Consider the following 15,725-nt stretch of genomic DNA (forward strand, 5'->3'; position numbering starts at 1 on the left):
GCAACATTTTAAATATTTTACTATCACTTTTAATCAACTCAATGCACCCTTACAGAATAAAAGTATAAATTTATTTTTTAAAAATCTTACTGACCCCAAACTTTTGATTGGTAATTTAAATATAGAGCCAATATGTATTCATCAGAGGAGTGAGAATACAATGATCTCTTTAGAATTAGCCTGTGGCAGGAAGCACTGTTGCTCACAACAACAGTTGCTAGGAAAGAATTGCTAAGAAGATGATGGGTAACCTAGTAATCAAAAGCAATCAGAGAGCTGGAGAGCTCTGGGAGGAAAAAAGGCCTGAGGGAGTTCTTCGTCTACTCATCTAGTTTATGCTCTGTTTCTTAATATACTATGTACAGACAGTCCACAAAAGATCCTTTTCAAACAACCCTTATTATTTCTCCTTTTCTTCATTCTGATGGTTTATGGAGAATCCTTAGGTCTTTCTGTGTACCTTCTGAAGGCCCAATGGCTTGCACTGCACATACTCATCCAACCACAGGTCTTCCATTTCTGCCAACTCAAACTGAAGCTCCTGCTGGATGCTGGAAGGAGCATCTGGAAGATGGGGAGAAATGGGACACTCTATCCCAATGGGAGGCACCAGTAGCAGAGGGTAAGGACTCTCCATGGGTGTAGCGTTAGGTTTGAGGAGCACAGGAATCCGACTACCTCTGTGACTCTGGAGAGGGTGATATTCAAAGCTTTTAAGCAAGCTGAGAGCCATATCAAGTCCACACACAGAACCAGGCCTCTTGATAGCAGATCGTTCCTCTTCAGACTCTCCCTGCACGGTGTTGGGATGGACTTTTGCTGACATCGACTCTTGGGTGACATCTACAGCGGTGTCCAAAGACTCCACAGAGGAGGCAGGACTCACGCAGACAGGCTCTGGATCACTGGGGCGGCGAGTTTGGTTGTTCTCGACAGGTTCAGGTTCTGGTGGAGGAGCGGATGGGACGGTTTCCTCAGCGCTGTCCAGAACACTACCGGAGTACCGTGTGGAGGGCCCACAGGAAGTGCTCCGACCCACTTTCCTGGGAACCTTGCAGACAGCCTCATAATCTGAATCTGCCACTCGCAGTGCAGCACAACCTTTGCATTTCCTGGGACGGGGACCTGAAGTGGCGTCCGCTGCCACATGGCATTGATGGTGAACAGGGCATTGGTGGTCTTGAACCTGCTCTTGAGCGCCTTGCTCAGCCCAGGACTCATAGATAGAGTATGTCAGATCTTCCTGCAGTAGAGCGTTGTACTCAGATTCAGCCACCTTGGAGAAGTCAACTACAGAAGAGTCCGCAGCACCGCTATCCACTCCAAAATCATCAGCGTTGTTTTTGCGGAACAGTCCACCAATGCACTGTCTGAGCCTGTCTTTCTCCAACAAGAGCTTCTGCATCCGTTCGACGGACAAGGCCTCCACCCTGGCGATCACAGTGTCGAAGCGGTACATTCGGTCCAGCATGAAGGCACACTTGCTACAGGCAAACTCTCCCCTGCCGTCTCGGGTCATTTCCCTGCCCAATGCGTAGGACAGCAGCACCTGCAGACTCAGCTTGGCCGTTGGGTGGAAGATCCATCGCCGCTGGTTACCATACAGCTCCCTTGCACAGATGCGACACACGTCCTTCATCTTTGAGTCCAACATTATAAATCTTCAACTAAATATTTATATACAGTAGTTTGTGGCAAGAGCGAAAGTGAAAATTTCATGGCATGTATAGTTCCTAAATTTCTATACATCTCCAGTTCCCAGCAATGAAAAACAAGACATTTTAAAAAAATAAGGCAAAGTAACTATTTAAAAATATAATTGGAAATTACAATTTCATGTCACTTTTTTTTTATTGAGATGACGCCTTTAATTAATTCCAGTCAATCCACTAAGTCTTAAAGTTGTGCTGTTTTATATCCTTATGTATGGCCTTCCGATCGTTCTTTAAAGAGATATATCGCTGGAAATAAACGTCGATTTTGATTTCGATGTTGAGATGCTCGTCCTCGTCAGCGGAAATAAAGATGCGTGTTTTGTCCTTCACTCTCGCGCTCCAGATTGTTTCATTCGCCCTTCTGTGAAGACGCCGACATGACAGGACATCATTTAAATCCCACCGCCCGACTCCGGTTTAAAAACGTGTAATTTTTATATAACCACCACTACCCGAAATGTAGACGAAAAGAATATCATATTCTGTCCCCGTTCAGCCACACTAGAGATTGACAGTATTTTGTGTATATAATCGGGTCTCAAATGTACAGACAGCGGAGCAGCAAACGATGTGACAAGAGTGAGGCAGGCAAAAATGGCGCGTACCATTTTCTGGACAAAGAGGGGTGTCGTAAACATACAATACATCTTACTTATTTAAAACGTCGTAACGGTTACTAACTTCTTAACACGCACTTATATTAAAACCGCCTTATAGATTAGCGTTTTATCGTCCATTGTTAGTCAACAGTGTTTTTGTAAATTCTTCGATCACCCCTCGGTGTCCGCAGTGGTACCGGTTGCACACAGGGAACAAGCCAAGCAAATGAGGACACTGCTTTTACATACGCACTGGATTCATAATATCTATCTATCTATCTATCTATCATGACAATTTATTTAGGGATGTAATCATATTCAATATTGGGAGAGCCCAAATGTAAAAAGCAGTCTAGGTAGGTACATCACTGATCTAAATATTCGTGGTTAATATCCAGAATAGTTGTTTCTATTAACATAATAATAAATGTGCAATTGTAATGGGTCCTGTCCTGCTTGTAAATTGACTAAAATGTCACTTGTTAATTTTACATAGATTTACACAACCAGATTTGCTATCAACATTCAACACAGTAAACTTGTGGAGGTAGATGGATCAATCTCTCATCACTTAATATTAATTCTATTGATTATAGATAGATAAAACGGAATGATGTTTTATGGTGATATTTGCACATTTTGGCAGTTGTGTGGTGTCTCTGTGTGGATTTTTCATTCGAATGTCTTTAGAATTTATACAACGGAGACAGAACACCATAACAGCACTAAAACACAAACTGCCCTTAATCAAAAACCTATTTATCCTAATCAAGCAAATGTAGCATTATCTCATTGTTTATGTCAAACAGTGATAGTGATGGCAAGGAGTTGTTGAGAGACAGTCAAATTAACTGAGAGTTTTCATTACCATACAGTGTGATGTAATTGAATGTTTATTTTTAAACCTGAACCCAAGTCAAACAAGAAAGTGAATACTGCATCCCTTTACTCCCTTAGTTGTATGATTGTTTCCAATTTATGACAAAAATTATTTACCAAGAGCAAAGAGCAGCACAGAAAGTAAAATACATGAAAATATTAAAAGTAGTAAAAAAGCTTGGATTAAGTGTTGGATAACAAATGACAAGTTCTTTAAAATACAAGGAACAGTTACTGTTCAGAAACTGTTAAATGTTTAAATAGTTTTAAATGTGTGTGCTGGTGTGCAGTCTTGCTATGACTGTACACCGTCGCTAGATGTCGCTCTCAGCACACTGGTAAAGCTTCTTCAGCCAAATTAAAGCCATGTTTTATATTAAGAATGTGCTAAACTTCAATAATATTTATGTGTAGATTACATGCAAATACTTAAAAAATATATTTACTTGAGATAAAACATAAATAGAAGAAAAAGTCTTACTTGCATCTCGTGCTCTGTATTGCCTTTTCCATGAGCCAGTTCTTCTTTCAGAGTCTAAAAAAGAGAAAATTATGTAGCCTGCTGCCTGACAAAATAAGCCATGTCATGTCACTGTTTAAAAATGAAAATTCTGTTTTTCTATTTAACCCTGTAATATTCAATAATAGTCAGTATTTTTTTAACCTTACTGAAAAAAAATGTATAAAAACAGTTTGCCTTTTTTTTTTTTGTGAATATTATATTTAATACTTTGGGCTTTTAATGGCTTTTTCATATTGTATGATTATAGTAAGAATATGTAGCCGATACTCAAGGAAGAAAAAACACCTCACTGTTATCCAGAGGCCCAAACTAAGCAAAATATGCAATTTGGCGCAGTTGATATTTATATGACCAAAAAGTAAGATGAAAATCTGATAGTTTACATAGTAATGTAATTCAATGAAATCGCAGACTAATTACAAAAAATGCATATACATATCCCATGTTGGGAGATGCTTCAGTCCTAAATTGCCTCAGACCAGTAAATGTCCATCTTGAAACATTCCTTACAATACAAAAGTTACACTTACGTTACTTTAAGTAAAGATTTCACAGCACAACGACACATGTACCATGACCTGAAGGTGAACATTTTCTGAATTGTACTAAATGGCGTTTTAATAAGATTACAGAAGGCATGTAGTAGATTGTGTCTGCAAAGTTTTGATCATATTGATAATTTAGAGGCCTTAGACATTTGCGTATCAAATACGATTGAGCAGGCTTTACAGGGTTAAACAATTTCCTTTGAATTTGTCAATTCCCATGTTTTGGTCAATTTTAGTTCATTGTTTATACAGTGTTAAACAAGTTTATCTACACACAGGCTTTAACAATTTTATACGTCTCAGTTTGCATATGAATCTAAGGCAAAGTTAATATAAATTTCCCTGTGTTTGTGATTTATACCCACACTGTAAATATACTAATCTGGGAGAAGTATTGAATCACTCCTGCATGTGCCATGGTGCCATGACCTATTTGCAATGGCATGACTGTGTGTGTATGTGTTTATAAATACAGTCTGATATCTGAACCCATTTTCCCTTTAGGGGTTGAATAGGGGCCAGTGGCCAAAGTGACCTAGTTAGCTGCTGGCTTTTAACCACATTGAGGAGTACAGTATAGCCAGATATTGCATGCACAATCACATTGATTTGAGTGTGTATGCTATTTGCCCAAAAGCATTATACTTTGACACAGTGGCTGCTGCAGAGGTGACACATTCAAAAAAGATTACTCATTATCAGGGCCACATGAAATCTATGTGTGCATTTTGATGGATGAGATCCTATACACGCTACCTGTGTGTGTTTCTCTTTCTGCTGGAGGGAAATGTTAAGGCTCTGCACTTGCTCTTCCAGTTGAGTTAGTTTTACAGTAAGGGCATCCCTCTGTGCACTCAGATCGGCTGCCTCTTGCTCTCTCCTGCATACGGTTTCATTCAGTTCTTCTATCAACCTAACAGAAACAAAGAGGCATCAGATATTGTTTTTTATTTTCATTCAGACATCTCAGAATAACATTTAATTTCTGAATCAACTTATTCAGTCCTTCTGTACTGTTTACCTGTCCTTCTTAGCCATCTCTTCACGTTGTCCCATGGCAAACAAGCTTTCATTTCCTCCCTGCATTTCCATCATCATCCTCCTTTCTAGGGCCAAACAGCGCTGGGACTCTGAATCTGCCAGGGAAGCCATTTTTTCTGCTTCACTTCTTGCCAGTTGAGCCTCCTGAAAACAAAAATAACATAAAACGCAATGCAATGAAATAAAATGCAAAAATCAAATAAGATTTTGGTTCTGGATGGAGTCTCTTACAACAGAATTTGCTTCAAAACACACAAGAATAATAAGTAACCAAGAACAGCAAAAGCGCTTCAAATAGTAAATGCTGCAAATATGGATTTCATTGTAATGAGGTCAGTTTATTGCGCATAGGAACACAATGTGCACCTCCTGCAGAAGCTGGATCTTGGTCTCCAGAATCTCTTGCATGTGTCCGATCTCCTGCTGCCGTTCCTCGCAGCGACGCTGCACCTCCACCTCATTCTGATTGGTCAGACTTTCTGCTGTGGTTCTGCGAAGTGACACAATACAAACAAAATAGCTTTAGTGAACAATTCGGAAAGAATGTGTCAAAACAAATCCATCGATACAAATGAGAAAGGGCGCTTTTGGTCTGAAAGCTGCCAGTGCCATTGTGGATTTGTCTCAAAGTTAACTAAAAGGCTAAATTAGTGAATTACATCTTCCATGATCAATTGAAATGTACACTATCGCATTTTTAAAACAAAACTGTAGAAGGCAAACAACACTGAGTCTATAATAAGTCTTAGTAACATAGAAAGGAAGTGTGTTTGCACTGAAAAAAATTGACAATTATTTGATTTAAATTAAACGGAACAGTGCATTTTGCACCTGGTTAAACTGGACTGTGATTGGTTAGTGGACACAGGAGTTGACCACAGACCACAAAACCAGCCATAAGGGTCAATTTTTCGAAATTGAGATTTATACATAATCTGAAAGCTGAATAAATAAGCTTTCCATTGATGTATGGTTTGTTAGTATTTGGCTGAGATACAACTATTTGAAATCCCATACAATGTATTTTTGGCTATTGCTACAAATATACCTCAGACTTAAGTGAATTCAACCCTAGGACAATCATTATTCTGACTATTTATTATCAGTAATTGTTCTGATTATTATTATTTGATAATGTAAGTTTATAGTACTAATGCACATATATTTATAAATAATTATAATAAATCTAATAAAAAATGACAAAACAATGTATAAATGATTTCAATCTAAAACTCTAGATAATTATAATTTTTAATAAAAAAAAATTAATGCAAAAACTGTATTTAAAAAAATCATGTTTTAGGTATAGATTTATCTGTATCCTTTGGGGGAAAAGGCGAGTGATAGTGAAGCGAGTGGTCATGTTTGATTTATTTAATCTTTGTCCCTAAGTACATACCTTTCTGACTCTGTAAAAGAGTTTCATTTCGTTTTTCAATCCTCCAAAGAGTATTAAAGCAAAAAAAGTGAGTCACAAAGGTGAGCCGTAACAATCTTTGCTCACGTCTCCTCTGGGATGTGTTTAGCAGGTCTTTGTGTGTGTGAAGCAAAGTATTCTGGAGTGTCTATGAGAGCCTCTCACTCAGTGCAGCGCTCTAGAACCCTCTCGAGGACCTCGTAACGGCTTTTCCAGACTCCATTGCTGCATTGCAACGGAGCTGTTTTTGAACGTGATGATGGCTGCGGCACTGACCCTGCTGTAATTGTTTGATCCAGAGCAAACGGCACCTCTGGGTTTTTTGACTGCACCGTGCCAGGACATCCATTACTGCAACGAGCGAACTGAGCGATCGTCCCGATCAGCCACTACATCAGTTAGTGTTAGTAATCACAGCCTACAGGCATGTCATTTAGCTTGGAAGGTGATATCATTCAGTTCTGGTTGTTTTTTAGCCCTCAGAGAACCGAATGTTAGTTCTGAGGCTCGGAACGATGGCTTAGAGGAAGGTATGAGGAAAACATGAGGAGAAATTACGAGGGGAATTTTTGCTTGACGGTCAAGACTCAGACTCAGGTCACTAGCAGACACATCATCAGAACTGAACAGATTTTGTGATGGAAATGACACATAGCAACCGGCCCTTCAACAGAACAATGATGTCACCTGAAGAATAACACAAAGGAAGGGGGTCTCGTTTATAGGTGATCCCCCGAAGACCAATGGATCCTACTGTACATTTAAACATTACTGACACACTTCCACTGGACCGTACAATAAAAAAAGTCAAGCATGAAACTCAAACCCGCTTACGTGAGAATTGAGTTGCTCATTGTGTTTTACTGAGAATTAATTAGCTCTTGTTGCAAGTGTGTTTGTGTAGTGCACACACTACTGTTCAAAAGTTTGGGGTAATTGACACTTTTATTCAGCAAGAATGCATTAAATTCACTAGTGACATGACTTTTACAATGTTAGAAGAAATTTAAAATTCCACAAAAATAGTAAGCAAAAATGTCCAAATATTAAGCAGCACAACTGTTTCTTGAGCACTAAAGCAGCATATTAGAATGATTTCTGAAGGATCATGTGACACTGAAGACTGGAGTAATGGTTGCTGAAAATTCAGCTTTGCCATCACAGGAATAAATCATATTTTAAAATATTAAAATAAAAATATAACTGACCCAAAACTTTTGAATGGTTGTGTATATGTGTATTTGTATCTAAAAAGGAGCTCAAATATCCTCTCCATCAGCAAAAAGTGTTACAGGACCTTGGGCACCTTTCAATGGGCATCATGGCACTCTGCTCTGTCCCCCAAACCTGATAAGTGTCCAACACAGACTTAGCATTGGACTCTGGCCTTTTGCATTTGGCAGGTCAGCAAGATAAGTTGCACATGCCTATGAGAAGCAGTTATGCTAGTTGGCAGCAGACCAGCATTCTGGGTGAGAGAGAGGATCACCAGACTAAAGAACAGACAGATTCATAGAACACAGACTTGTTTTAGCCAGTTTAACTCTTTTCCAGATTACATTTGGCTTCACTATCTGGACTCTTAATCGCATAAAGACATATTTATGTCAATAGCAGTGAAACTAAATATTTATTTAATATTATCTTTTTCCTTATATAGCTTAACAACTAAAAGTCTACATTCACATGGTCGGTGTTTTGGACTGACAACTGTATTTTCTAAGAGATATGATTTTTAAATTATACTGCTCATACAGCAGCTCTCAAAATGCAGGTGTAGAACTGTGTAATAACTGAACTGAATTCTGTAAATGGACTGACTGACAACCATATTCTGCTGTAAATGTAGCCTAACTGTAACAGACATAAAGAATCTGTCAACAGCAACTATATAAAGATATAAAGAATATATTTGTCTTGTTTGATACTTACAGGGCCTTGTCAAGCTGTTCCTGTCTTTCCTGGAGTTCTTGTTTCAAGCTTTCAACCTCAACCTTCAGCTCAATGTTCTGAAAAACAAAGGGATTTTTTTTTTTTTTTAAGTCATTGCAATCACATTTCACTCTCCTCTTGCAGCAAAACTAGCTCTGTAATGCAGGATCTGGAGATAAATGTTTTGTTGTTGTGCTTTTGCATGTACTGCATTCAAAAATGTGATTTTCAAAAAGCATGAAAAGTGTGCGAGTTTGCATGTTATTCAGCCACATTTCCTGTTTTTATCTGTTCAATTATAATAAACTCTAATAAATATTCCATTAGAAATTCATGCAACAATATTTTTTCTAACAGATTTTTTTCTGAAAATAGTCACATGCAATTAATATGCTACATTAAAAATATTAAAAAGAAAGTTGTAAATATTTCATGGATCTTCTCTGCTGAGTCTGCAGAGCTCGGCGTGAGCTCTCTGCACGTGCAGCTGGAGTCTCATGGGTGTGGGGAGACCTTAAAATAGAACAAGAGACGCCAACCACCTGCTGTTTCACTCTCTCTGACATGCACTCAAACCTGACCTCTCTACTTTTTCCTTCCCACAATGCACCAGGCCACAGCAACAGAGACTTTTTTTTAAACTCTCACCACCAGATACTCAGTGTAGCTGGCATGAGATCAGTGCCTAGTACTTTGTGCGTGTACTGGGTTTTTGTTTTTAAAATGATACATACACGTCCCATTATAACCCTCAGGGACGTTTGCCAGTAAAACTGTTTGATAAGTGACAGCACACAGGAGCAGCTGTCATGTATCGGTCGTTCTTAATGATTTGTGTAGCCTATATGGGTCAGTGGGACTAATATTTGTTTTATCAGGTTCATTTGAAAAGGTCAGGCACAAAAATAGCATAGTTTTGGCACTTATACGGCATCTTTCGGCTTTGTTTGCACACACAAACTTCAGTTGTGAGTATCAGTTACCAGCTAAGCAGTGCCATTTTAAGTCCAATCGTGCATAAACGCACGTTTATCTAATTAATCAAAATGAATCTTATTGTTCAATCAAGTCTCTGAAGACTGTTGGATCATGTATGCTGTAAAAGCATGGTTTTCATTACAATATAAATGCTACATGCATAAATATTAGATCCATGCACCACAGGAATAAAGGGCCTCCATGTATAAATTTATGTGATGCATAAATATAGAGTCTGGGATCGCTAATGAAAATTCTTCTATTTTGCATTTTTTAAATTTAATATATATATATTTTTGGTTACACTGTTTTAAGGTGTCCTTGTTACAGTGTAATTATATATTTAAGTACTGAGTAATATTAATGAACTATATGTACTTACTATACGGTTAGGGTTAGGAATAGGGTTTGGCTTAGGGTTACTTGCATGTAATTATGCATAATTTATTGTTATTATGATAGTAAGTACATGTAACATGCATAACAAGGACACCGTAAAATAAAGTGTTACCACATTTTTTTTCATTACAAAAACTTTTCATTACATTCAAAAAGTTTTAGTTTCATAATCACAGATTTCAATGTGATCTCAGACTTTTGGACCTGTATATCACTCTACATGCAATAAACATAAGTTTAAACAGTGATAAACTCTTTTTTGTGTGTGTGTTCTATATTGGTATATTAGGGTATATTAGAATATGGACAACAGCTGCTAGACAGTGTCACCTTTACTTCCTCACAGTAACCAGACCCAACCAGAGTCATCCAGTCTACCACTCTACTCATAATCCAGTTTTACCAGTGCTGATAGTCAGTTTGTGACAGCTGCAGCAGACTGCTGATCCATATTAATGTTGTTTATTTAAACAGAGCCACATTTCCAGGCTGCAGTTGTTGTGCACTGCAAATGTATAGATGACTGGCGGTCTGCAGGCTATTTTAGTCCTTTGCATTTGCCAAGCCAACAAAACATATGCCGCAGTACTAGAATATACCTGTGCAAATACTTACTGTCACCCCCAACAGAAAGAAACTGTACTAAAACAGGAAATTTAGTGACAGCTATCATGTTTCAAATGTTATACATTTATTCTATACATTTATTAATCACAATATTTGTTGGACAAAACAATGGTTTGATATTTTTGCTTGTGACCTTTTACAATGTTTGCTTTTTCCATGTATTGTTTGCATTTTGGAATTGTTTTATTGTTAAACTTTGCTAAACTATAAGAAATATGCTAAAAATCTATTTTCTGGATATAAATTGGTTAATGACAGACATTTGTGGTGGCTAATAATTGGTTAATAATTTGTTGACAAAATTAATTGGTTAACTTTCCCTCAAGGTGACAGTCATGTCAACAGCTTTATTCACAGTAGCCCAGTGATACTCACCCTGCGGTGGACATCCTCACTGCTGCTGTCCTCAAATTTCTGCTGGAAACGCTCCTCCAGGAAGTAGATGCGGAGCTTAAGGCTGAAGTTCTCCTTCTTCAGGTCATTGAGGTGCTGTGAAATAGTACGGTAGCCGTTAAACATGACCGCTCTTGTCACGTTGGGGTTCTCAGACCCCTCATACCTGTACCATACTGTCTAAATCACTCGCTCTCTTTACATGCAATTAAAGATATCTAAAACAAGCCAACTAAGATGTAATAGGTTTTCTAATACTAGAACAAACAACATCAACATGAACTGCATGAACTGCAAGTGACACACTGAGGGTCCTCCTCCTGAAAGGGGTCTACCCCCATGCATGATGTGTGCAAAAGGAGTGGGTGTCAAATTGATATGCGGGGTCTTTTTTTACTTCAACAGCCACCAGAAGTATTATCTGTAAGGATTACAGGCATACCTGATGTGTTAACTGATCTGGATAATAAAAAAGACAGAGGGAGAAGAGGAGGCTTACGTGCTAAAAATCACTGACTGCTCATTCCATTCAACTAGATTCAACTGGATTTACAACTGCTGTCCTTTATCTGACAATATTTACTAAAATTAAACCTGTTCCTCAAGTTTCTCTAAAACTGCTGTGAGCTTCAGTATGAATGTGAATATGCATGAATGCTGTCCGTTTGACTCAACACCATTTGGGTCGACTATATCTGACTGCCAAGCACACCACAAAGCTTAATTTCAACAATATGCTGACATTAAAAACTTTTTTTTTTAAATAAGAGATATTTTTTATTGATTATTAGAATGTAAAGGGTTTTGATTAGAGCAAGGAAAAATTAAGAAACATCTGAAATGTTTCTTAATATATTGACAGTTTTTCATTTTAGAAGACTTTAATGAAAACATTAAATTGATCAAAATTGACATTTAAGCCATTTATAATGTTAAAAAAGATTTGTGTTTTAATATAAATTCTAATTAAAATGATTTCTGAAGGATCATGTGACACTGAAGACTGGAGTAATGGCTGCTAAAAATTCAGCTTTGCCATCACAGGAATAAATTACTTTTGAAAATATATTAAAATAGAAAATATAGTTATCTTAAATTACAATGATATTTCACAACATTACTGTTTTGATTGCATTTTTATCAAATAAATGCAGCCCTTGTGAGCATAATTAAACATTAAAAATTATGAGTTTAATACTTTATCCTATATATGAATAACAAGAATGACCCACTTAGACATTTACTTACATGTTAATATGCACTTTATGTTTATTTGTTAATGTATTTAACCATAGGAGGGCAGTATGGCTCTTAACTCTGCAGAAAGTGAGCTTTAGTAAGACTCAGGACATTTCAAGGTTATTTTGGGTATCCTGTACCAGCTGTCACTGAGGAATTCTGGACTGAGATACCAACAACAGCCTCTTCGAACCCCAACCAACATATACATTAACAAGCTGAACACTTATTTGGCGACACATTCACTATTTCTCAAAAAAAAAAAGTTTCATATTTAAGGCCCACATGCTATATGCATCTCTGTTGGGAGCATCTGCCTTCTGTTCCTGTGGTTCACAATTCAAGCTTCAAAAATGTTTTTTGTTAAATGAAAAATTACTGCACAAAATAGAGCAAATCAATAAATGGCTTAAATAAGGGAAGCTGAATATGATTGATTTCATTACAAAGGGAAATTTCATATGCACAAAAGCACAGCAGACTAAACTTCAAAGACTAGGACTGACAACTGGAGCCCACTACAAACTCATTAGGGGATACATAAATGTATTGCTCTAGGTCATTTAAATGTAAAGCAAACCCTATTCTTTAAAATCTGGATTCAGTCTTACCGACAAATGCAATCGATTTTGTTAGAGGCAGTGGGACTGGATTACATAAATGATTGCGTTGCTCAGTCTGTCAGCGAGGGAACTTGAGTTCTGCAGGTCTGAGGTTTTCCGTTGTGGGGAGAAAATGGGAGGTTTGACATGTTTGTAAAGAGACACATCGGCGTCTGGACTCTGTCTTTCTGTCACTGTTTGACGGGGCAGAGGTCTGACATGAGAAGACCAAAGACAGTGAGCTTCTGTGTGTTGTACTGAGGTTCATATGCACGCAATCTCCAGTGCTGACTGACTGACTGACTGACTGACTGACTCTTATTGACTGCTTTGATATTATGAGCAAGTTAATGGGAGCTGGTTTTGAAACAGTCGTTTACAGGATTACACATGGTGAAAAAATGCAAATGAAGGGATTTGTCTGCCATAAAAGTAATACCAGATGACAAACTGTACAAGCGATATGGAGTTCTGGTTAGAAATTAGGAATGAAAGTATATATTAATCATTACTAGAAGCCATTAATCATTATAATAACTAGGTATACAGACAATGAGCAACAAACACAGAAACTCAGTCAGCAGGTCCTGTGATATTTCCCAGACTCAGTGCATTTAAATCCAAGCCTTATTAATCAAATTCATCTTGCTATGATTACAATCTCTTAAAAATACAACAGAACAGCTATAAAAGAAATGAGGAGTTTGCAATAAAGCGCATCTAATAAAGCCAGGGTCGTTCTTGTTTCTGTGCAGGAATGCATTCATGAACAGCTCTGTGTCTCCCTCGTTTGCATTTACTGTAGACGGTTTAATGTTGCCATGGTGCCCGGTGTCAGACACTTGCTTCCTGAGTCCCAAATGCTGCTTCACTTCTCTCATGTCTTATCAGTATACAGCAGTTTTTTTTTTTTTTTGCGGAATACTGCAATGACAGACAAATGGATTACTTATTGTAACGTAATGTGAGAAGATGACATGGTGCCAAAAGACACAAACACAAATGAGATCACTTTATAAGCCCAATTGTTTCTCATAGACAGCAGTAAGATTACATGAAGAACAAATGGAGACTTTTGCTTAAGTGTGCTGCATTTCATTTGAGAAAAATGGTTACAAATCTGATGCTTCTCCTCCAAAATTTCTATAGGCCAATCCAAAATAAGCCAATAATTCTTTGTAATGTAAAGGCCAATAACTAACAAATGTCCAATATTACAGTACCATACAAAAGTTTGGGGTAAAATAGGTAATTTTTTTAATTTAAAAAAATTAAAATGGGGTAAAATTTTTTTGTGGAAAATTTTGAATTTTCTATTTATCAAGGAATCCTGGAAAAAAAGGTTAACATAAATGCAGTCTTAGTCAGCATAAGAGGCTTTTGTCCTAAACACATTTGAACAGTAGTGTGTAAATCTATACTATTTCGTTTAATTAAATAAAACACAAAATAAAACACCAAAATCGATCATTTTAAATGTGACAAGTTAATTTAGGCATCACAACATTATAATGTACAGTATGAAAAATAAAGATTGATTTTGATATTACTTTGAGTGTTAGGTGATTGCAAATGAAATCTAAATGTAAAAACAGGCCAAATGAGGCATTATTCTTAATACCAGCTGATATATAATAATTCATTTCATAATTCTACGATCAATTAATGAGCACCTTCTGAGAAAAAACTTTTTCTCTGGGACAATATGCAATGAATACATATACAAATACACACACAAACAAAGCATAAAATGTGGCAAACAAAATCTGACACCCCTCATGTAGTGAAATATTTCAGCTATTAAATGATAAATGAGACTGAGGCAACAGCAAGCACCCCTCTGCAAATGTGGTCTTTGGGTTCAATGGGGAATTGCCTTTAGATAATGCTATAAAAACATATTAAACAGCCTGATGTGCTATAAACATGCTGAACGCCTGCAACGTCTCTCATCTGATATAAATTAAATCCAGAACAAATTATTTTAACTACAATTTTACAGTTCAATAAAGACATCAATTATTTTGGACCATTTCTGTGTTTATTTGAATCTTGTAATTATGATGACCGAAGCACATGGCTGATGTGTTTGTATGAAACTCAGCCTGACAGGCTAAGCCTAAGAGGGTTGAGAGCTCAGAGCCTGCGCTCTATTTAACACAGACATAAATCAAGCAGAAAATCAACAGTCATGGCCACTCCGCTCTACACAGCCGACAATCTACAACTACCGTTGTATCATCCCATGTAATGATTGCATTGAGTCACATTACGTCTGAAGGATGAGTGCAGCAACAGTTCGTTACTGCATTTTCATGGGTTTTCTGCCCTTGAGAGGGTTTTCTGAAGCTGATCTTGCAGAGGCCCAGATTCCAGAGCCAATTCCACGGGACATCCTTCTTGTTGCCATGGAGACTGAAAAGATGGATGGAAGGGAGGCGGATGGGAACCTCTCTTTGAGTTGGATTCATGCTATTGTTTTATGAACACAAATCTAAAACAATTCTAATATGCAAAACAGTTAGCGAGTTAGGGAGATTGTGCACCCAAAATTGAAAATTCTGTCATCCTTTACTCATCATGTGTGACTTGCTTTCTTCTGAGGAACACAAAAGAAGATATTTTGAAAAATGCACATTGAATAAACAAAGAAATTCTGTGATGTCCATTTTTTCCATTGTTTTTTTTATTGTTTGGACATAAAATATTCTTCAAAACATTGTTTGTGTCCCATAGAAGTAGAAAGTCATTTAATTTTCAGTCTTTTCTTCACATAAAGGTACCATATGGCTTCAGAAATCTTAAAATAAAAGCATAAGAGTCATGTGAATCA

The 15,725-nt window shown here is 37.3% G+C and overlaps 1 protein-coding gene across 10 annotated transcripts in view; it reads right to left on the bottom strand.

The window, feature by feature from the left end:
• pde4dip (phosphodiesterase 4D interacting protein) overlaps positions 1 to 15,725 on the bottom strand; it is a 61,240-nt gene that overhangs the window by 25,773 nt on the left and 19,742 nt on the right. For 7 of the 10 annotated variants that reach the window (XM_016543710.1, XM_016543706.1, XM_016543703.1 and 4 more), the window contains exon 1: positions 461 to 1,763. In XM_016543710.1, coding sequence (XP_016399196.1) covers positions 461 to 1,654 — 1,194 coding nt within the window. In that variant the 5' untranslated portion in view covers positions 1,655 to 1,763. Of the gene's footprint in view, positions 1 to 460; positions 1,764 to 3,674; positions 3,729 to 5,020; positions 5,178 to 5,285; positions 5,450 to 5,671; positions 5,796 to 8,654; positions 8,732 to 11,033; positions 11,148 to 15,725 lie in introns of those variants that run through there. The other 3 variants (XM_016543709.1, XM_016543711.1, XM_016543708.1) reach the window with 2 other exon arrangements.

Source organism: Sinocyclocheilus rhinocerous, unplaced genomic scaffold (genome assembly GCF_001515625.1).
Source record: "Sinocyclocheilus rhinocerous isolate Xijiao unplaced genomic scaffold, SAMN03320098_v1.1 scaffold68, whole genome shotgun sequence".
In the NCBI taxonomy this organism is placed as follows: domain Eukaryota; kingdom Metazoa; phylum Chordata; class Actinopteri; order Cypriniformes; family Cyprinidae; genus Sinocyclocheilus; species Sinocyclocheilus rhinocerous.